At 43.3% G+C, this 21,755-nt stretch overlaps 1 protein-coding gene across 3 annotated transcripts in view; it reads right to left on the reverse strand.

Moving 5' to 3' along the window:
• Positions 1-21,755, reverse strand: part of foxp4 (forkhead box P4) — a 111,170-nt gene that overhangs the window by 9,061 nt on the left and 80,354 nt on the right. The window contains exons 6-15 of one of the 3 annotated variants that reach the window (XM_015013617.2): positions 19,414-19,549; positions 15,754-15,955; positions 15,305-15,403; positions 13,140-13,238; positions 9,030-9,117; positions 6,495-6,578; positions 4,106-4,331; positions 3,825-3,901; positions 3,640-3,741; positions 42-163 (exon numbers count right to left, since the gene is read on the reverse strand). In XM_015013617.2, coding sequence (XP_014869103.2) covers positions 42-163; positions 3,640-3,741; positions 3,825-3,901; positions 4,106-4,331; positions 6,495-6,578; positions 9,030-9,117; positions 13,140-13,238; positions 15,305-15,403; positions 15,754-15,955; positions 19,414-19,549 — 1,235 coding nt within the window. Of the gene's footprint in view, positions 1-41; positions 164-3,639; positions 3,742-3,824; positions 3,902-4,105; positions 4,332-6,494; positions 6,579-9,029; positions 9,118-13,139; positions 13,239-15,304; positions 15,404-15,753; positions 15,956-19,413; positions 19,553-21,755 lie in introns of all 3 variants that reach the window. The other 2 variants (XM_015013607.2, XM_015013626.2) reach the window with 2 other exon arrangements.

Genomic DNA, 21,755 nt, shown 5'->3' on the forward strand with positions numbered 1-21,755 from the left:
GCCTCAAAGTCTCGTCAGCAGCGGCCGGCTTTCGCACTCACCCGGTCATCTTTGGTGGTCTCCTCTTTTGGTATTCGACTTCGTCCACGGTCCACACGGCCCCCTTCACGTTCTCCACGCGAACGAAGCACTTGTGCAGACTTAGGTTGTGGCGCACAGCGTTCTGGAAAAAAAAAAATTGGAAACAAGACAAAACTTTTTACTTTTTTCACCCATCACTGTGCAGTGCAGGTTTTCCTGTAGCTTCCCGAACAGAGCCCGGTATGAAACGAGCGTTTTCTAGAAGCGTTATTTTATCTGGGATTGTTTCTAATCACTCATCATCAGCACACACACACACACACACGCACACACACACACACACACACACACACACACCCAGACACCCAAGCAGGCAGGCACACCGCTATCTTCGTCTCAGCCCCCCAGGGACAGGCCTCCCTTTTCATCTGCTATTTGTAGTTTGTTCATGCCCAATTTCATTACCAATTTTAATTCGTCTATAATTAAATCCTGCATATTCTCTCTGACACGCTGTTCTAAGCCGAGAGGGAGGGACAGGCCAGGCGTGCATCACTCTTTGCCGTAATTACACACACACACACACACACGGGCATACACAGAGAGCGGCTCGCACGCACACGCATAATTACACACAGCCATAATCAGAGGAGGAACCCTCGGCCCCCCCACCCCCCACCACCTCCTCCACGCACACTTCCCCTCAACACCCCCACCCCCCGAGCCGTGATGCTAAGTTTTGTAAATGAGTCTGACCCCAATCTCCGCCTGCCACCCTGACAGTGCAAACACACACACACGCGCACACAACAGCACAAACACACACCAGACACCGGTGCTATTGCACCGTTATTTGCATTCGTCTCCGTGATGAAAGCCTAATTCTCCCAGTTAAAACATTAGCAGTCATTTACAGTGGGTCACAGCACATGTGCCACTCATCTCCACTCCCTTCTGGGCTGAGAGGCGGGGGGTGTGTGTGGGGGGTGTAGGGGGGGATGGCAAGAGGGGCAACAACAGGAGGCAGGAATTTTAGAGGAAAGCTTGAACAACACACAAGAAAAAATGGAACTGGGTTCATTTGTTTCAGGGTTGTTGATCTTAATTACCACAAGCGAGTGACCAGCACAGGAAGTTGGTGATTTGATTGGACTGTGGGATGGACAACGAACAGCACGTGTGTGCAGGTAGAATTAGACATTTATAAAAGGAATGTACAGGTGAGCAAACACCTATGCAAATTTAAGTCAAGCCTGCGTCGATTCTATACGCTTAATAAACTTTCACACTATTCCAAACACAACTTTCCAGAGATTTCAGTCAATTATACCTATTTCAAAATATGAAATACTAAAGTTCACAATGATTTCTTGCAGACTATTTCTACAGAGGGTGGGCTTTAAATGTGGAACCCGGAGAAACATGGAAGAATGAGACAGAAAGAGAGAAATGACAAAGGGACAGAAGAAAGGACACAAAGAAGGAAGAAGACAGGAAAGTAGGAATGAAGAATAGAAAAGGGGAATGGCAATAGGAAGAATAGAACAGAAGAACACAACACAGGAAGGAATAAAGTGCTGCAATTATTGGCAACACTAACAATTCCTACAAAATTAATACAGGTGTTTATTTCCATTTTTAATTTTTGAGTTAACCAGAATATCAATCAATTCTTAATGCACTGAAAAACTGGAGCAGCAAGAGAGCACACAATTCAAGTAAGGCACATGTGTGTTGACGTACCCACAACTAATGTTGACCATATATGCACAGTCATCCATACAGACAGACAGACAGACAAGGAAGAAGATAGGAAATAATCTTTGTCCTTCATAATAATTTTGTGTGGTTCTTTATATCATTACTTTCCAAATATCTCATCTTTGTACACAAGTGGTACTTTGGCAAAACACCTGAGGCTCTTATTTCCTTAAAAACATAAGCTCTACTCCTAAGATCAACTTTAACTGGCTATAATAAGAGTTGAAAGTCTGGTCTCATTTAAGCCCGTCTTCACCCCCCTTCCCTCTCTCTCATCTTTTCCTCGTTTCTGTCCCTCTCCGTCTCCGATTGGCGACTTCCACCGCCTGACACCATCGCTCTGCTCATGAAATATAACGACTTATTAAAGGACATACATCTCTGAGGCCCCATTTGACTCATTGGGCTGCTACATAAATACATAAAGCCATGCCGGGACTATATTTAAAGGTCCTCCAGACGGATGGAGGAGGAAACAGAGCCCGGGCATTAATAGTTAAAATTCATAAAAGTCAGATGACGGGGTAAAGATATTCCTGGAACCTTGGTCTCTTCCCCTCTGCTGCAGCCCTCCTTCCACCGTCCTCCTCATCCCGTCTATGTCAGAGCCAGTTTAAGAAGGCTGCTGTCTTCGCCTCTTATGTTACTCGTCTAGTGTTTGTGTTACATATGAGGTTAAAGGGAAGAAAGTTCAGCGTGGTCACAAACATTGTGTTCGTAGTCCACGACACACTTCTCTGTCCTTAGGTGTGGTAGGTGACTAGTGGAGTTTTACTGTCCAAAGAAGGGCATTGAAAAATTATTTATACCTTTAACTCTTTTTTTTATTTTTGCACAAGCTTGAATGTAACTTATATATATTTTTTTTCTTTAAAACATGAGCAGAGAAGCATTTTGGGGAATGTCTCTACTGATTTTGACATTTTACTATGTGGAGACTTAAATTTTTACCTTGGATCTTTCCAAAAAAGCTAAAAAAAAAAAGGAAAAAAAAAAAAGGTCTTGCTATGGATTTTAGGTTTGGACTTTGACTAAGCCATTCTGACACTAAGTCATCAAAGCTTTGGCTGTGTGTTTAAGATCGTTGCTCTACTAAAAGGTGAACCTCTGCTATAGTCTGTGGAGCTTTTTTTTTTTGCAGTTCTTAATCCAGCACTGTTTTTAGCTTTGTACAACTTCCCATTAACTGACCAGCTTCCCTATCACTGCTGGAGAAAAGCATCGTGATTCTGCCACCACTGTTTCATCCTGAGAATAGTGGGGATTATAAATCAGTTCAATAATTAGCAACAATTAGTGAAATTTTAAGACAACTGGTTGAAATGAATTTCATTCAGGGCTGAAAAAGGGGCTGAATAAATTTTAAAGAAGAACGCTTTCCCTCCTCTTTCACATTTATTCGCCACTTCTCGGCCTGTCACATGATAGTTCAGGGGTTGTAAATACTCTTTCCACTGTGTACGCTGCCGAGGCAAGTTTGGGTCTGAAAGTGAGAAATATTCACAAGCGCAGACCATAATTGCTTTTCAGCGATCCCATTTTAATCAGCCGTGTTGAACGCCACAATTTATTTTTTTGTCAAAATATTACTGCAAAGAAAGCCGCAACCCAAACCTACTGTTACTAAGTGTAGCTCTGCTAATCTACCGCATCATTTAAACAACTTCAAAACAGTTTGGCATTGTGTGATTTACTTTTTCCATCAATAAATACTCCGTTTTAGAGAACAAATTGCTCAACTCCAAGATGATAATAGAAAAGATTACGAATGCACATAAAAAATAAACTCAACTTTTTTATTTAGGGAATGTGAGATGAGATAAAAAAAAAAAAACACTATTCATATGACGGCCTTACCTTCCACGTGGCAGTATTTCTCCTGAAATATGCAAACTTTCGTGTAAACCAGTTGTAGATCTCATTTAGAGTCAGCTGTCTGTCTGGGGACTCCAGGATGGCCTGGAGAAAGATGGAAAGATGTGGGACATCAGAGGAGGACGCCGACAGAGGGATTGTGGGGCAGATAAGTGGGCGATGCTTACATGACGTATAAGAGAGGCGTAGGTAAACGGAGGCCTGACATCAGCGTTCTTGTAGAACTCACAGTTTTGAGCGAGCTCTGAAGAGGAAACAAGCAAGACAACAAACTGGATCAGCCAAGAGATGATAGACACTTTTAACACAAAGAGTTTAAGGGTTTTGTTTAAGAAATAGTACAAAATAGTTAGAAAATTAAACAAAACATTACCTCCCAAAACAATAAGAGATTTCTGAGGCACAAAAACAAAACGCCACAGGAAAGAGGTTCGTTATTGGAGTCTACCTGAGGCAATAGGGGTGCAGTACTTGTCAGAGTTGCGCCGACGTATGGGGCCAACTGGGTGCGTGTGGGAGTGGGAGTGTGTGTGCAGGCTGGAAGAGCTGATGACGGAGGGTCCCTGGCGCAGTGGCGTGATTGGGGTGGCGGCTGAGGTGGGAGGGTGGGGTAGACCCTCTGGGTAGGCCTCGCTGTCCCTCTTTAACAGGGAGCCGCTGGAAGCCAGGTTCAGCTGGAAAGGGACGAGAGACCGAGAGAATGTGTTGGGTTCACATTTAGAAGGGAGAGTTCCTTCTTTTCCCACCATAATCACAAAAACAACACTGAGCTGTGAAGTTCTTTCAGCACAGAAAAGTTACTTCATGGAGCCAAATGTCTGATTACAACTACAAGCTTCTGAATGTGATGAACTAAGATAAAGTATCACTTCATTTAAAATAAAGAAGGGAAATCATACACGGCTTTCAAACTCTTTGTGGAGTCTGCAAATCCGGTAAGAATAACGCTATTCCATTCAAGAGGGAGAATTACCTTTCCAGCAAGATGCGTAAATGGAGAAAAACATTCCCACTGTGAAACACGGTGGCAGCATCATGCTGTGGGAATGCTTTTCTTCAGCAGGGCAGCAAAAGATGCTTCACTTCTACAATGATTTTTTTTATATGCACTATGTGTGGCAGAAAACGAACACACACATCATCCTGAAAACATCGCCATGGTAAGCATGGCGGTGGCAATGTTACGTTTCAAGATGCCTTGACAAAACTGATAATATCTCATCGTGTGTGGAAATTTAAAGCAGTTTTTTTTTTATTAAATCCTTTTGCCTTTTCAAAACACATCGCCTGTCGGTCACGATGGAAGCTTGTCCACATTTAATTCTTCACTTAGTTCCCTTTATCTTCCTTTGTTAAAATGCAGAAATGATGCAAATCCTGAGAAAAGCAGGAGTCCTCAATGTTTCAAATGAATCCATCTATTCTAATAACTTCATCGAATGCAAGCTCAGATTAAAAAAGGGGGCCTCAAGCACTTCCTGGAAATTTGGGGCCCTATCAACGGCAGCAAGGATTTGTACTCTCTGAACATGCTCGTGTATTCATACCTACATATTCACACACCCGCACACACACGCACACACACACACACACACACACATAGCACAGGCTGCAATTAACCCCGAGCTTACAAAAACAAAACCACATGACAGTATGTTTGTAGGAAGGGGAACATACACATGCACTTTGCGGTGGCGCAGCCTTCACGGACCAATTCGGCCCAATTAGGCAGAGCCTGAGACACACACACAGACACACACGGAACCAGTACTCCCAGTCTGGGAGAGGCGTTGCAGGGCTTCTAGTTTAGAACTAATTAAAACCACTGAGTGTGTGAGTGTGTGTGTGTGTGTGTGTGTGTGTGTGTGTGTGTGTGTGTGTGTGTGTGTGTGTGTGTGTGTTGTCTAGATTTATGTAAAATGTGTGAATCACCTCCTATTTCCTCTGACCCCTTCTCCGTACCATTTAAGCTGACTGGAGGGGGGCGGGGCTGTTTAACAGGTACTTCATTAAAGCTGCAACCCCGGCTCATCACCACAGCAACAGTCGAACACTGTTAATTGAGGCCAAGCTTTGTTTCCATTCCTGACGCTCCTCCTCTGCCCCTCCTCCTCCAATCCCTGACCCCGAGGCCCGTCTCCAGTGGTGACAGAACACGCCTCCTTCCTGATTTCCCATTAGATGATAATGGCAGCTGATCCCCTTGTGATCAACACATCATCCAGTCGCACGGTCACACGTGCGCACACACGTCGCCACTCAGCCGCGCTCGTTTATATTCTCGAATTAAGACACTCTGGCTCTAATTGACAATTAATTTCAACATCTTCATATTTTAATAAGACTCCTCGTCAATCTGAATAATGAAATATTCATTAGATTCCTAATAACAGCCTCGCCAACCAACTGCAGTGGATGCACTTTAACGCGCGCAAGAAAGCCGTGCAAAATCCGTCTCGTATTTGGCAGCATTCGGTCGACTTGCAGCGAAAGAGTCGCTTGGAGAAATTGCATCCCAACTTCCATACGGTTTAAACGACTAAAACAAACTCAAAGGGTAAGACCCCATTTGTGGATCCAGAGAAATGTAAGGGCATAATTTCCACAGGAATATACTTTCAGGTGATAAAATAGACTATTAAAAACAGATGAAAAATGGAGTGAAAGGCAGGACAAAAGGCTTTTTATGATTTAGAAATGCCACATTAACCCTCACTGAACAATAGGGGGCATAGCCACCAAGCAAGAGAGGCACAGACGAATCGTCAAGTCCCATCCAGGGGAAGCGAATGCGTTTGCGTTGTAATCTGGACCGTGGGGTGTCGGCGTGTACTCACAGGTTGGTTGAAAGGTTTTGGCTCTGAGGGGCGCATGTGCAGGTGGGTCATCATGGCCTGAAGTCGCTCGCTCTCCTTCGCCAGCTGCAAGACGCAATCGGAAAAAAAAATAAATAAATACATGTCATCTCATTTCATTATCCTCAGATTGATTTAATGCGGTGTTGACACAGAATTACAAATACAATTACACCTCAGGCAAAGTGGCGAACATGAGAGCGAGGCGCCTCAGCAACCCGCAGCTCTCTCTCTCTCTCACACGCTTCCCTCCGGCCCCCGAAAACACGCTCGCCCCCCGTTTGACTTTGTTAACGGCTGTATAATGGGGGGTACCGCTGCAGCCTGTGGAGATGCCGAGGCCTCTTTCTGTGTACGCCGTTTAATTTTAATTTTTTATTTTTTTAAGGTCACAAAGTACAATAAGGAACAAACGACACCCGCGACTTCCTCCCACGCTTCGGAGATGTGCGTCGCTGTCTGAATATGAGAAACTTAAACAAAATGCCCGTCCTGTGTCTGGATGTGCTCTGTGTGTGGCGTGGGAGCGGCGGGCGTCCTGCGGACGGCCGCGGGATGAGGCGGCATGTCAAGGAGTGAGAGAGGGAGGGACGGCTGTCCTGATGTGATGTGACACCAGCTGCCTCTCTGTCACTTTGCGTTCCCTGGCTGTGGCTTCAGGGGCTCGGCTAAACGATGTTTACCACTGCTGCAAACACAAAAGCTGACCATAAAACTGGACAGCCCACACACACATACACATGCACGCGGACACACACCCACACACACCCACGCACGCACGCACGCATGCAGGCACACTCAGTTGTGCACAAAAGCCTTCAAACTGGTGTTAACTTTTTGTAGAGCTTTAAATGTAATGTTTTTGCATGATAAAGTTGAGCCGAGCTCAGCTCTTTCTAGATCTATTCTTCTATGAAAAGCAGGAAATAAGCTCTTACATGAAGGCAGATATGCTTGAAAAATATTTACCTTTATACTAAAAGCACAAACAGTAGTTTTCTTCACGGAAAGGCGTGGCAATATTTCTCCTCAAATGTCAAGTTTGGTGACTTGCTGCTCGGTTCAGGCTGTTACTTTGAGTCTGCAGAGACCCGTTATTCATCCGGTAGGTTTTTTTTTTCTCTCTCATAGCTTTGAATCTAATTAGATAAACTGAAGGCTTTCTCCTTCAACTTCAAGAAAGATTTTTTTGAGCAATAGTATTTGCAATTTGCTCCTGGCGTTGGTGTGTAGGAGCCTGTTTGCCGACATGGAGTGAGCCCAGGCCCCGCAGAGATGAACATAATGCTTTCTGTCTTTGCTAAGTCCTGCTCATTAGCCATTGCACAGGATTGAGTATCTGAAGAAAACAGCACAGATGTTGTCACTCTGTTGTTGTTTCTGAGCGACAATTTTGCAAGTTGGCATGTTTAGACAGAGCCTGGGTTTTATCAAGCACCAATTTCAACCTTGAAGTGCATTAAAGCCGCTCGCACTTAAAAACAGTCTAAATGGATCACTTTCAATTTGCTTTTTGGCTGGAAAAGCAGGGAAAATATGTAAATGAGAGCAACTTTACAGCTCGTGTAAACAGGAGAGAATTAAACAGACGTAAGCAAGCTGTCATGATGCTCTGGGGGTCTGTGTTTCTTTAATGCGTCCTTGTGTTTAGTTGTAGCTCCATTGGCTCTTGTGTTTCCCTGCGACTGTTTTGATCACTCATTTTCCCCTCGGTTCCTCTTGGAACATATTTTAGCCGTTCTCCCTCTTATAATTTAAGACTCATTTGGGTGACTCTATCTCCTGCCTCAGTCTAAATCCTATGCGAGCTAACTGCTGCATGTCACTGTGAACTATATGTTTTTGTTTATTTCATAATAAAAATAATTTATGGAAAAAACTGAATGGGATCCCGTTCAGAGTGAAGCTGTGCATTTCGTTCAGAGTGTTTGTGCGATGAATGACGTACAAATATCAATTCAGTCTTTGCGAGCGCTGGATTCGGAACCGGTCGTAGTTAGGAATGAACTAGCACAACACTGACGAGACACACACGCACACGCACACACACACACACACACCTTCAGCTATGCGACTCCTGCATTCAGGAAACTGCAACAGTGTTTTCCACTTTGCCACTCTTCAGAGAACGGTATCGTTTTGATCTTTTCTTTTTTTCTCTGGAGCATTATTCGGATATTTTTTCTGAGTGCTTGCACACGTGAATCGCTAAGAAAATCTCCTCGTGGCCCAGGCCTCCACGTCTTGCTTGTGTCTTTTCCCTGCCCTCCTCCCCCTCTGGTGCTGGTGACCAGAGAAGCTTTATAATTGGAGCGGCGATGGCAGCTTCCCTGCTGACTGCTCCTTTTAAATTACAAGCTCCGCTGCTCTCCATAAACTCTGCCCCGCCAAAGACAAGTTTCTGCCACTGACAGGCTAGAACAGTCTTCACGACATTGTTTGTGAGCGTATGAAAATTAGGCCTCTATGCGTCAGTGATGGGATGTTATGTTAGTGTTGTGTGTGTGGGGGACCCACCTGTATCTCCAGTTGCTGAACCACCTGCATCTGGACTCTGCACTGAGCAGTGCTGCGGTCATCTAGGGCGTGCTCGTTGTTCAAGTGCCTGAAGGTAGACAGAGAGAGAGAAAGAGACAGAGAGAGAGAAGGAGAGGATAAATATAACAACTGAGTTTTTCCTGCAAATATAAAACCACCGCTTAAGACTTTTAAGTCCAGAGGATTATTGTCGTATCGGTTCAGGTCTCATGAATGAAGCAGGAAGTAATCTCAGGTGCTTCGATTTTATTTAGACTGAGTTATGAGCTGCTTCAGCGCTGTAAAAATAAATCCTAATCTCAGAGGTTCATTTTGTCTAGCGACGGACGCAGCAGCTGTGCTGTGTGTCTGTCTGAGTGTGTGTGTGTGTGTGTGTGTACTTCATTGGGGCCACGATCCAAGACAACCACCTGGATATGAGCTCATATGTTATCTCACACAGCCTTATCTTAAGGCTCTCTGTTAGCAAAACTTCTCTTATTAACGCTGCTGTGTCTTCAGTGTTCGTCGGCGTGTGGAAATGGTGTCGCTGTTTGCTTCCTCGAATCTGGGAGGAATTGGGACCTCCTGATCTTTCCCAGTATGCTCCTCCCAGTCTTCCTTCTGTCATCGCCAAGGTTATTCACAGGTTGCCGCAGCCTCGGCGGGGAGCGTTGGTACGCAGCGCCTTGCGAACGTATTCATACGACCTGAACTTTTCCACATTTTGTCACGTCATAAGCATATGTTTCAATACATTTTTAGCGATAGGCCAGCACAAAGTAGTGTGCAGTTGAAGAGGAAAGAAAAGTTTACATTGTACATAAAGTGCAGCGGGTTTATGAATTTGCGTTAAATAATGTTTATCCTATTGACTTTAAAACAGCTCAAGCTCAGGAAGTTTTTAGATGATGGACTGATCTCTTTAGAGGTTGGGAACTCTACTTGGCCTTCATGAAACTGTTTTTTCACCTCTGTCCACTAACAAATCGCTGTTGACTTCTGAAAACTAAGGAGTCCGCCTGCCTCACTTTTCAGATATTCTCAGAAAAAAAACATTGAAAACCCAAGTTAAATTTTTCTTATGTTTCATAAAAACCGGTTTGTGTTACGGTTTGTGGTTGTGATCTGTGTAAATACAAATCCAAGTGATTTGAATAGTTTCTCACAGTTCTCAGTGTTATTTGTGTGGGGTTTTTTTTAACAACACTTTTGTTTTACTCGTGTTTGTGTTTGAGGTGCGTGCCATATTTCTTTGATCAGCGTATTAGTAAAAAAAACTTTTAACGTGTGTAACAGATGGTAATATGGGTGTGTGTGTGTGTGTGTGTGTGTGTGTGTGTGTGTGTGTGTGTGTGTGAGAACGTCTGAGAAAGTAAGAAGTTTTCCAACACGAGGCAAAGACTCGAGATGAAACAAAAACAATGATGTCATGGCACGACTAATCTAGGCAGATAGATGGCTCAACACAAGTGCATGATAATAATAACAAAAACATGAGCTCACCCCCGTCTCTCTTTCTCGAACCCCCTTCCCCAACCCCTCGGTGAAGCTCTGCCTCTTCGTCACTCACACTTCTGCCCACTCTCCCCCTCCCCCCTCCCTCCCGTAACTCCCCAAAATGCCTATGATTCACACATATTCCAGCTAACTTTGCCCCTTCCCATTCCCTCTCTCTCTCTCTCTCTCTTTCTGTTTCTCTATAGCCGGGTCATAAACAGTAGCAGTTTTTTGCTTCTTTTTCTTTTTTTTTTTCTTTTTTTTTTTTTTAAGTTTGTCCCGACAAAGAGGCTCTGTTTACTCCTCTGAGTGCTGGCAGACAAGCCTTTAACCCACATTACACCCAGCTTTGGCGACCACAGCCAGAGTATTATACCAGAGGACAGGGAAGAGGAGGAGGAGGAGGAGGAGGAGGAGTAGGAGGATGGTGGGCAGAGAAAAGAGAATAGAAGAGAAGAAAGACCCGAAACAGTGGAGCGTCTCCCTCCTCTGTTCTTCCGCTCTACCCTTTTCGCCTCCTGGGGCGATGACTAAGGCTTGCTGGGAGGGAGGGAGCTGTTGGACTGACGGCATTATCTGTCACTGCCTCTGGTTTTTCTTTTTTTTTTCTTCCATCTCTCTTCTTACACACACACACACACGCACACATGCATGCTCTTTCACTTTAGCGACTGCTCTCCTTCCATCTGCCCCCGGGCTACGTGAAATGAGACACCAAACAACAGCTTTCCTCTCCAAACTTTCCCAGCCTGCAAGCAAGCTTTGATCCGACTGTCCAATGCCATTGGCGTCACCCCGCACACCCCTGTGATTGTGTGTATGAATACTCATTTCATCACTCTTGCTTATTAATATTTTCACTGTTCAAACAACTACAAACCCCAAGTTGGTAATGAGTGTAAGTTTGTGTAGGGCTTCATTAAGGGGCTTGTTAGGCCTTTCGTTAGAAGCCTCTGTGCCAAGGGGGGAAGTCCAGTGCACCAACGAGGAGGAGAGGAGGAGGAGGAGGAGGTGCAATATATCTCCAAATGTGAAAATGACATGGCGGACGAGAAAAAAACAGAAAGATTCCATCTTTGGAAAATTTGTTTAAAAACACAGCTAAAATAAATAAATAAATGAATATGGCAGTCTGTTGAAAATACTCAAAAAATCTTTAGAAAACAAAGAACCTATACACATGACAAGCAACGTTGTGTACCGTTGTGTTTGTGCCTGTCTGTGTGCGTGTATGTGTGTGTGTGTGTGTGCGTGCGTGTGTGTGTGTGGATACATGTACGTGCCTCAGAGCAAATGTGATGCAACAGATTGAAAAAGATGAGCAAAAGAAAATCAGGAAAATGCAGAACTCCACAGAGATTTCTATGACTGACGTGCACCATTTACTAGGGTGAAGTTTTAACTTAAACACAGATTTTGGCTACCAGGAGAGAAGTGAAGTTACTGCAAGCTTTACAAACGGCAAGTGTGAACTTTCGTGATTCGCACCGAAAGGACTTTAGTCAAAAATCAACAAAATTAAGATAAAAAGTTGTATGCATTTGAAAATAAATTGCATATAGTCCCGGAACCGAATTCAATTTAACTCTTCGTCTTACTTTTTAAACCTATTTTGTAAATTAAACCAGGATGTAAGATTCCAAATCATTTTTTTTATGTGAGAGCTTCAAATTGTAATTTTTTCATTTGAAAACTAAGCTGTATGACCTATTTATTTATTTATTTTTTACAAAGGCCCCAGACAGTAACATCTATTATGATTAATTTCAGGTTGATATTCTTGGTATTATTGCTATGGTCCACAAGCATAGCAGATAACATAGAGGCACAATTATCATACTGTTTACCATTATGTTTTTTTTTTTTTTAATTTATGAAAAATTACAGTTAATGGTAACAGCTCTGCATGGTAATTTTTGTAAATTTCATATGCTACCACTGCTGTCAGTAACAACAATTTGTACTTTTCTGTTCCGCTGTAGGTTTTATGAGAGCAGTAATAAATGTTAATAACTTTAAAAAAAATATTATCAAATGCAATTATTGTGTATTCTTTAGCAATGCAGTTGTACTTCATATAAACTGAGGTCTAAAGTAATCCATTTTAAAAAAAAGGTTCAGAGTGCAATCTGCAATCTTTACCAAATAAGAGAGTGCAGTGGATTTTTTTTTTAAATGTCATCACTTTTATTATTATTGCAAGAAATACCATAGCACATTGCCCATCCCTCATAGATAAATGATTAAAATAGTTTGATTTTTTTTTCAACAGGAAATACATTACTGTTTTGATAACCTTTAGGTGAAAATTAATATAAATTGATTTGTGATCTTTGTTATCATAGTTAATATATTTTTTAGAAATAGTAAAACAGCAGCAATCTCATTCAATAATAATAAAAAAAATCCTACTAATCTGCAATGTCATAATTTCTTTTCAGAATTGAGTTTCCACATTTTCCAGTCACTTTTAGGTGTTTATACAAAAAGCTTACAATTAAGTTATGTGAGACACGGTCAGGCCTTAAATATGACCTTTGCAAAAAAATTTAAAAAAAATCACAGGATAGATGGATGGATGGTCATGCAAGTTATTTTCTTGTGACTCACTTGATGAACTGTCCCATGTCCTCACACAGTGCTTCACAGCCTGGCCACTTACACTCTCCATGACCGTAGAGGGGGTGGGAGCTGCTGAGCTCCTCATGACTGCAGACAAACACATGAAACGAGACGTCAGCAACAGATGTTGCATCTCGTGCATAATCTCCACACACCAATTGAGGTCAGACACAATTGTATAAGACATATCGAAACATTATTTTTAGTCACTTTATTAAACACATGCATGCAATATGTGAACGCAACAGCAGCGTGCATTGGTGCAGCCATCTGAGTGTGGTTAGCTGTGATTAGTTGGTGCAGATCTTCGAGCCAAGTGCAAGGGAAGGAGGACAGACCGAAGTGGGGGTTAGTTACAGAAGCCAGGCATAAAATAAGGGAATTGGTCCAACAACCTCAGAGGCGCATTCTGAAGTCCATGACCTATCCCCCTGCCTTTGGTGTGTGTTTTGCACGTGTGTTTGTATATTAGTGTTGGTGTGTCTTCTACTGTTTCAGGAGCTGACACGGAGCCGGCACAGGACCAACCAGCCATGACTGATTGGTGGTGGTTGCTGTCATTTGCTGGTTGCTCTTTTGTGGTGAGTCTGTGTGTGTGTGTGTGTGTGTGTGTGTGTGTGTGTGTGCGTGTGTGCGTGTCAAACTTTATGAGCACATATGTGCGCGCGTGTGTGTGTGCTTCCAAGCGAGTGCGACGATGAAAGACCAGGCCAGGTTTGGTTTGGACAAATGCAATAACTGTGTGTTTGTGCATGTGTGCGCGGCAGGTCCGGTAGCAGATGTGGTTCAGACCTGGAGCAGTGCCTCCGACGGCTGTCTCCACATTTATTTACATGACTTTGGAAGTGTGTATGTGTGTGTGCGTGTGTGTATACGTGTGTGCTTTGTGCAAATGAGTAGGTGTGTATGATGACTGGGATGGGGATTCTCCCAAATCAACATCAGAAGGATGTCTAACAAAAACCATTTGTCTCGCAGATGGAAACATGTCTCCCGGCCTCACTTTCTCCCTCTTCCCGATCAGATGTGCAGTCTGGAGAGCAACGGCAGTGTGTTTGTGGGAGAGTGTCTCTGCGCTGGCTGTGCTTGAGTCAGCTCAGAAGCAGCTCAGACAGCAGACGTGACAAACTGCTGCTAACCACATTGTCCTCCACATCAACCGTACATTAGCTTAGCAGGCTAGCACAGCAGTGCTACCCTCTTTGTGATTCTGCCTCACCGCAGCTGCAGTACGACATCATGCTTGTTCTTCAACTCTGACCTCACTTCCAGACAGAGATGTTCACAAGTCCAAGTCCAGTCTCTCAGTTCAATAAGGGAAAATGTTGGAGTCCAGTTACATTTTTTGAGAGGACAGTCCCAATAGAGTCTCAAACTTCTGAGGGGGAAATCCATTTTTATCCTTCCAGAGGCAGGTTGCCATCAACTCTCAAACGTCTGATGGGTAAGTCCAAGCCAAGCCTGACGTCTCAGAGAGTGAGTTCCAAGTCAGATCTCGACTCTGTGGGATGCGAGTCTAAATCTAATGTCGAGGCTTTAACAGGGTGGTTGGAGTGAGATCTCAAGTCTTTAAGAGGAAGGTCTAAGTTAAGTTTCAGGTCTTTCACAAAATGTCCAAATCATTTCTCCAAGTCAAAATTGTCAACTTCTTAGTATCGACCGCTATCCTACTGTACATAGTGCACTAGTTGGGGTTTGGAGCTCTTCTTGTCCTCTTTCTGAGTATTTATTATTAATATTATTAGTAAAACAATTGCTAATAATATTAACAATAATATTACTACTACTAATAATAAATCAAACAGTCAATTTCACAAGTTAATATGCACCCGTTAGAGCTGCTCTCACAGACTTACAAACTGTGATTTGCAGGTTTGTCTTCATTCCAGATTTCATGAGCTAAAAATTATTCATGAAAATCAACTCCCAACCTCCAAGTCTAGGTCAAGTCTCAAGTCTAAGCCTTAAATGGCCATATTTTCTTTCTAAACATGAGGGCCAATGTTTCCTCTTAAACCGGTGTGCTAAAGTTAACCCTTCAGGTCTTTCTATTCTAGGGCTACGCGCTCTGCGTATGCGTGTGTGTGTGTGTGTGTGTGTGTGTGTGTGTGTGCGTGTGTGTGTGTGTGTGTGTGTATTTGATGGCTACTCACTGGCTGCTGGGAGGCTGGCTGCCTTTGGAGTAAAGGGGAACGTGGTCATCTCCGCTGTCTGCCTTGGTGAAGGAGGATATCCACTCAAACAGTCGGGCTCTTAAAGATGAAGACAAGCCCGTGAGTGGCCAACACAGCCACGCAGTGCGTGTGATACAAAGACACCTGGCGCATGCATCTCTAATATCGCCCTGACAACATTGTTTGCTGGACTAAACCAGCTTCATAAACCTCTCCAGAAGAATAGGGCAACATACTCTTCTTAATGGCGTATATATATGTATATATGTGATACTCATGTAGTTCTGAAAGCTTAGCTGCAAGTAAAATACCCGCAAAAGAGAAAGTAGGATAGTTTGAATGAAAAATAGAGAAAAAGTTGAAGCGCGGAGCAAAGACGAACAATGAAAGCGTGCTTTATTGAAGAAACCATCTCGAGCTCTCCTTACCTGTCTCTCTTTGGGGTGTGGTTTTGTCCGTTGGGCAGGCTGTGCAGTGGAATGTGAGCACTGGCAGCTTTGGGGAAGGCTGAGGTAGAATTAGAACTGTTGGTGCTCAAGTCCAGGCCCTCGGCCTGTTTAAGGGCGTCCTCAGCGCTCGGCACTCCAGACACCTCCTTCCACAGTTGCTGGAGGTCTGACGGACACATTGCTGTAAAAAAAAAAAGGGGGGGGGGTTCACACAGTCAGCTCAGCAAATGGTCAAATCTAACTTACCAAATGATTTTACAGGCGAATATGATGACGGACGTGGTGAAGTTAATGCCAGAGCAGCTGAAAGATAATCAGACTCACGCAGAGGGATTGTAAATAAACTAGTGTCACCGATTGTGTAGCTGCAGCTGATTATCCCAGAACCACAAAGTCCCCCATTCTACCGAATAAGCTGAAAAATAACACAGTCTAGAGAGGTTGATTTAAATGTCCTGTTGGGCACTAGCAAGTGGTCTCCATTGTTCCTGTTATAAACTAATGGCTCTTCTTTCCTGACTCATTCAGAGACGCAGTTTTACCAATGTGAGAAGTACAGAGTGAAGGTGGGAGTTTCCCATAAGGACTTCATCAGCGCCACTGTTTGTGCAAAAAAAAAAAAAAAAAAATGCAAGTGCACACACTGAGCTCCTTCTGCTTGCAGCATTATTATTTCTGGTCCAATTTGACAGTGAAGGAGAGACGGCTGAAAATGCCACAGCCTTCTCCAGCGTATTTTAGCATGCACTTACTCACATATAATACACATCTGCACATACACATTCAAGGACCTCGCAGCAATCCAAATATTATGTCTGCTTTGTCTGCATTCTTCTAAGGCCTCCGCCAAAACAAAAGTTCTCACTCTGGAAAAATGAAGTGGTGTAAGTGCGCAGACAGATTTTTGTGTGTGTGTGTGTGTGTGTGTGCGTGTGTGTGTGTGTGTGTATTTGCACGCACACGTGCGTGTACGCGTGTGTGTGTGCAGGAATTATCCGGGAAGAAACCAAACCAATCTGTGGAGACGATCAGAGAGTGAAAGTGTAAAGTGGTTCAAGATTGTTATGTTAGGAAGCCTGAACCACGGGAGTATGTTCAATTAAAAATAAATATGCCCGTTTGGAGAAAACAGATGGAAGGTAGTCTAGTGCCAAGTGTAAAATAAACAACGCATGTGAGGATAGATTTGCAATCAAAAAATCATAACTTTCTCCAACAATAACTGACGGGACCAAATTTGAAAAGATGGGAGTATTCCTGCTAACCCATAGGAGGGGGCTTGCAAAAGTATCCATACCCTTTGAACTTTTTATCAAATTACAACCGCAAATTCCTAAAGTACTTTTACTTTTAGGTTTGACTGGGATTTTGTGTGACAGACCAATTCAAAGTAATGCACAGTAATGAAAGGGCAGGAAATGTTTCGCAACTTTCTACAAATAAAAACCTGAAATGTGTGTCACCCGTTCATATTCATATGCTGCAAGTACAGTGTTTTTAGGGATGTCTTCCAAATTCATCTAGAAAGGGATTTTTCTTAACCAGTACTCTGAAAATAGCTCCTGCTCACTCTGACTGGACGAAAACCCATCTGTGGAAATCTATTTTCAATTCTCAGTTGGACTTTGACTGGGCCATTTTCACACATAAATTTGCCTTGATCTAAACCATCCCATTGCTGTCTGTGTGTTTATGGTTGCCCCCGCAGCATCGGCTGTGTTTTCCATCAGGACTGCCCTGTTCTTAGCTACATCTTCTCATCTGCCCTAAATAGTTTCTCTGTCACTGTGGAAGAAAAGCAGAGAAAACTCCTCAGTAACTCCAGAGTTACTGTCACTCTCTTGACTGCACCTGTGAAAAGCAGACAGAAGTCCAACTAAACCTGTCAGTTTAGGTAAACAGTCGCATTTTGGTAGGTTTGTCGGTCTGCCATCCTAGATCCATTTTGCAGATGACGGACTAAATACCGTTGATCTCCGAAGATTGTGACTACGTTTTAATCCTAAACCTACATTAAACTTCTACACGACTTCCTTCCTGAGCGCTCCGCTGTGTCCCTTTGTCTTCATGATGTCACTTATTCTTTACTGTTCTCTAACAAAACCTCTGATGCTTTCGCAGAACAACTGGAGTCATGGCCTAATTATGCTCAAACGTATGTGTGAATTGTTCAGATGTCATCCTTGTTGGACAGGAACTATGTCCAACAAGAAACTATTTCCAAAACTGTAACCTGTAAAGAAAAGCTACATGGACTTAAACTGTATAAAGTTCAACTCTTGGATGCTTTTCACAGGATCTCGTTTAAATAGAAACACAGAGAGAACTGACAGGCTCTATTGATTCTCAGAAAAGATACAAAGCAAGACTCTCTCTGCCCCCCCTCCCCCACATAACTAGAACCTGCAACTAAAACGTCTGAATTCTTGAACATAAACTCATTGTTTCCAATTATTTTTATAAGTTTAGTAGTGATCTAACGTCTAACTCGCAAAGTCATAGAAGTAAACACAGGCCTTAGTTGGACCCCCTCATGGGACCCCGTACGACCTATTCACAGAACACAACAGCTTTTTGAGGCAGGGCGGCAGTGTGTGTGTGTGTGTGTGTGTCTGTGTGTTTATCCGTGAGTGTTTGCGTGTTTGTGTGGCATGGCTGGTCAGAGGAATGCTCTGGCTCACGCCTGGCTGAGCTGTCACAATGGACCAGCTCTTTCACACTGCAGGGAAATTCCAGTCTTATGCAGAGAGGGAGAGCAAAGAAAGAGAAGGAGACGCCGAGGCCAAATGTTTGCAACTGTCTGAAAAATTGTTCTCTGCTAACACAACTGTGTCCTCAAAGTCTTATCCACCTAGTCAGGTTTTTTTTTTTTTTTTCCCCTCCACTACGAATAAATCCACTTGCCCTCCGGGAGACCTTTGGATTGGAAATCAACGTTTCCGAACCTTTGAAAATTTAGTAGAGTTTAACCTTGTTACGCATGCGTGTGTGTGCGCGCGTGTTGCTGTGAGTGACTCCATGCTAGTCTGCATGAGGGGGGAAAAAGTGAAAGATCAAAAACAGAGGGAAGGAAATGGGTCTGTTTGGTCAACTCAGTCAGCGCTTTAGCAATGTTACGGCCACTTTAGAGCCCCTAAGGCATTCTCTGCGAGTGAGATAGTGCTCAAAAGTATGTGTGAAACATTGCCGCGCAAGTGCGTACACAATAGTGGGCAAACACACACACACATGTTCGCCGAGGGCGGGCCAGCAGCAGTCAACATTTATCGCTCTGAAACTCTGCTGAGAAGCTAAAGGAACTGTGGGAGAAGTTACACGTAGGAGAAAAAAAATTCTGTGGGCACAGGAATAGCAGAAAGATGATTTTTCTTGTGCCTGGATAATCTCAAGTACAAACACACGCATGCACACATCTCTAAGCAGGGGAGGCTTAGCGGCATATTTTGCCTATTATCTAAATGACTACTTTCCACAAACCTACCAATCATGTTTTCTTTTATCTTTTATAGGCTGATTAACTTAACAGGCTTCACAGGCAGCGCTGGGCACAGGCCCTGTGCGTGTGTTTGGCTAGGCTCGTGTTTGTCAGGATGTGTCCTGTTTCAGGTTCTGTTTGGGAATGCCTGTGTGTGCACGTACCTTGCTGAAGAGACTGCATGGCGGCGGTGGGCTGCAGCGGAACCAGGCCCTGTCTCTGGAGGTTGAGGATGTGCTGCTGCTGGAGCTGCTGCATCTGGATCAGCTGCTGCTGGAAGGCCAGCTGCTTACTGCCAAGCTGCTGTTCGACATGGAGGAGAAACGGAGGTCAGGCGAGGCAGGCCGTGCTTCCAAATTGCTCGCAGCGCCTGGCGAAAGCGTTAATAACCTTTCATCCTTTTTATGTTTTGTCGTTTTTGGCTCGCTTAAGTGTAAAAGGCCACCCCCGAAATTAAACTTTGTGGAACTACCTTTCGCTGCGATGGTACATGCAGGACGTTGGGACTTTGTCTCTGCCGGATGTGCATATCCACATGCTGTAACTTGATCAGATTGTAAGCAATTTTCTAATCTTGCCACAAATCTTCAATAAGATTTAGTTCTGGACTTTGGGTCATTCTGACCAGCAGCTCCTTCAGAATTACTCCGACTCTATTGGCTGCTTATAAGTTATATTCTTCCTGGCCCACCTGCCATTTTTATCAATAGATTTTCTGACGATTGATTAGAACAATGCTTTATGGGATGTTCGAAACTATGGATACTGTTTTGTAACCTCACTCTTACTGACCTTTTTTCGTGGGATTGCTTGGTGTTAATGGTATTCACTAATATTCTCTAACAACCTTCTGATGGATTAATCCAAAACACACCTGTATATATCGACTTTATATAACACAAAACTGAACTTGGTTTACTAATTCGATGACTTCTGCGACTGGTTAATGCATCAGATTAAAATGGGCTGAATACATAGGTCAGCCACACTTTTCAGATTAGCAAATATTTTTCATTTATCGTTTTTCTTCATTGTTAAAGTTATACAATACATCGCATCAATCTATAACATAAAATGCCAATAAAACGAGCTGAGATTTCCGGTTGTTATGTGAGTAAAGGTGACAATGTGATTTGGGAGTACTTCTTTAAAATCAATGCAAACATTTTTTTGCAGGTAAACGATAAAGTGGGAAATAATATTCTACATCAGGAAACAAAAAAACAAAACAAAAAAAAACCCGACAAGTCCCACCTCCCTCTTGCCCTCTTTTTCCCAAGCTGACCCTGCACAAGCAAAACCCCTGAGAGAGGTGTACTTTATCTCCCACAGATAACTGGCGGGGCTGAAAAATAAATAAATGCAACTTCTCATTGTGTGTGAAACAGAGTGGCAGCCCAGAACTCTTTGAACAGAGAGGAACTCTCAGGAAGGGCAAATAGGTCATTTCCTCTCAGACTTGGTGCCTGGGGAGGAAAAGTATGGTGGAGGTGTGTTTATGTGTGTCTGTGGGCGAGCTGGAGGTGGGAGGACGACAACCAGCAGCACCATATTCTTTGCATGGATAATTTAATGTCATAAAGGAAACTGCGCAGTTTGATTTGTTGCACATCTGCAGCTTGTTTCAAAGCCAATCTGGGAAATGCTTCCTGCATGTCGACTCCTCTCGCCACAAGCTCGAATGGTTTTGTTTGCAGAGGTGGAATTAAAATAATCTTGTAAAATCCTTGTTAACACAGTGAAACTCGTTCAAGATCCTTTCATTTCGTAACTTATTGCTTCTGATGTTATCATTTAAAGGTAAGCTGATCAATGGTTCTCTGGGTTTTTAATTTATATCAAACATTTTTTTCAGTCATTTTCTATTAACTAAGTCTGTGTGTCATGGCCACGTTTTTTTTTTGTTTGTTTTTTTTTCCCCTGAGTCGGCATTTAAAACAAAGAGCACAAGAGGAAAAAGGAAGCGTCGCCGTTCAAGTTCTTAAAGTAATTAGATGTAGGACAGAAGCGGAATCTGAGAAACACACAATCCACCATTAGTAAATATACCCTGTATATGTTTGTTCAGACGAGGACTTGTTTGGTCACCTGCAGAAATCCAAGTCATTTTCCAGGAACAGCACGAATCAAAATCAGTGCTTTAGAAGTCGGAACTGATTTTAAAAGCAAATTCAGATGACCAAACAACTACATCCCGGGCTCTTTTGCTGGTTACCCCATTAAATGTAGCATAAAGTAAGTTGGAAACAGTCACCTCTTGCAGATGCGAGATGTGTAAAAGTCGTTGTCACGCTGAGACAATTCAATAACTCTGAGCTGATTTACCAGACCCTTCTTGGTTGAAATAAACTGTTGATCAGAAAGTCCAAGCAGATCGTATCCGTTTCATTCCGACATTTCTCTCTCTCCAAGGCCCCTGGCCCTCCCTTTCAAACTTGTCTGTCCATTTTCTCCATCCACCCCCCTTCCTCTCCCCCTCCTCTGCCTCTCATTGTCTCCTGAGATA

This window comes from Poecilia mexicana, unplaced genomic scaffold (assembly GCF_051168715.1).
Source record: "Poecilia mexicana isolate PSO_F unplaced genomic scaffold, ASM5116871v1 scaffold_5, whole genome shotgun sequence".
Taxonomy (NCBI): Eukaryota; Metazoa; Chordata; class Actinopteri; order Cyprinodontiformes; family Poeciliidae; genus Poecilia; species Poecilia mexicana.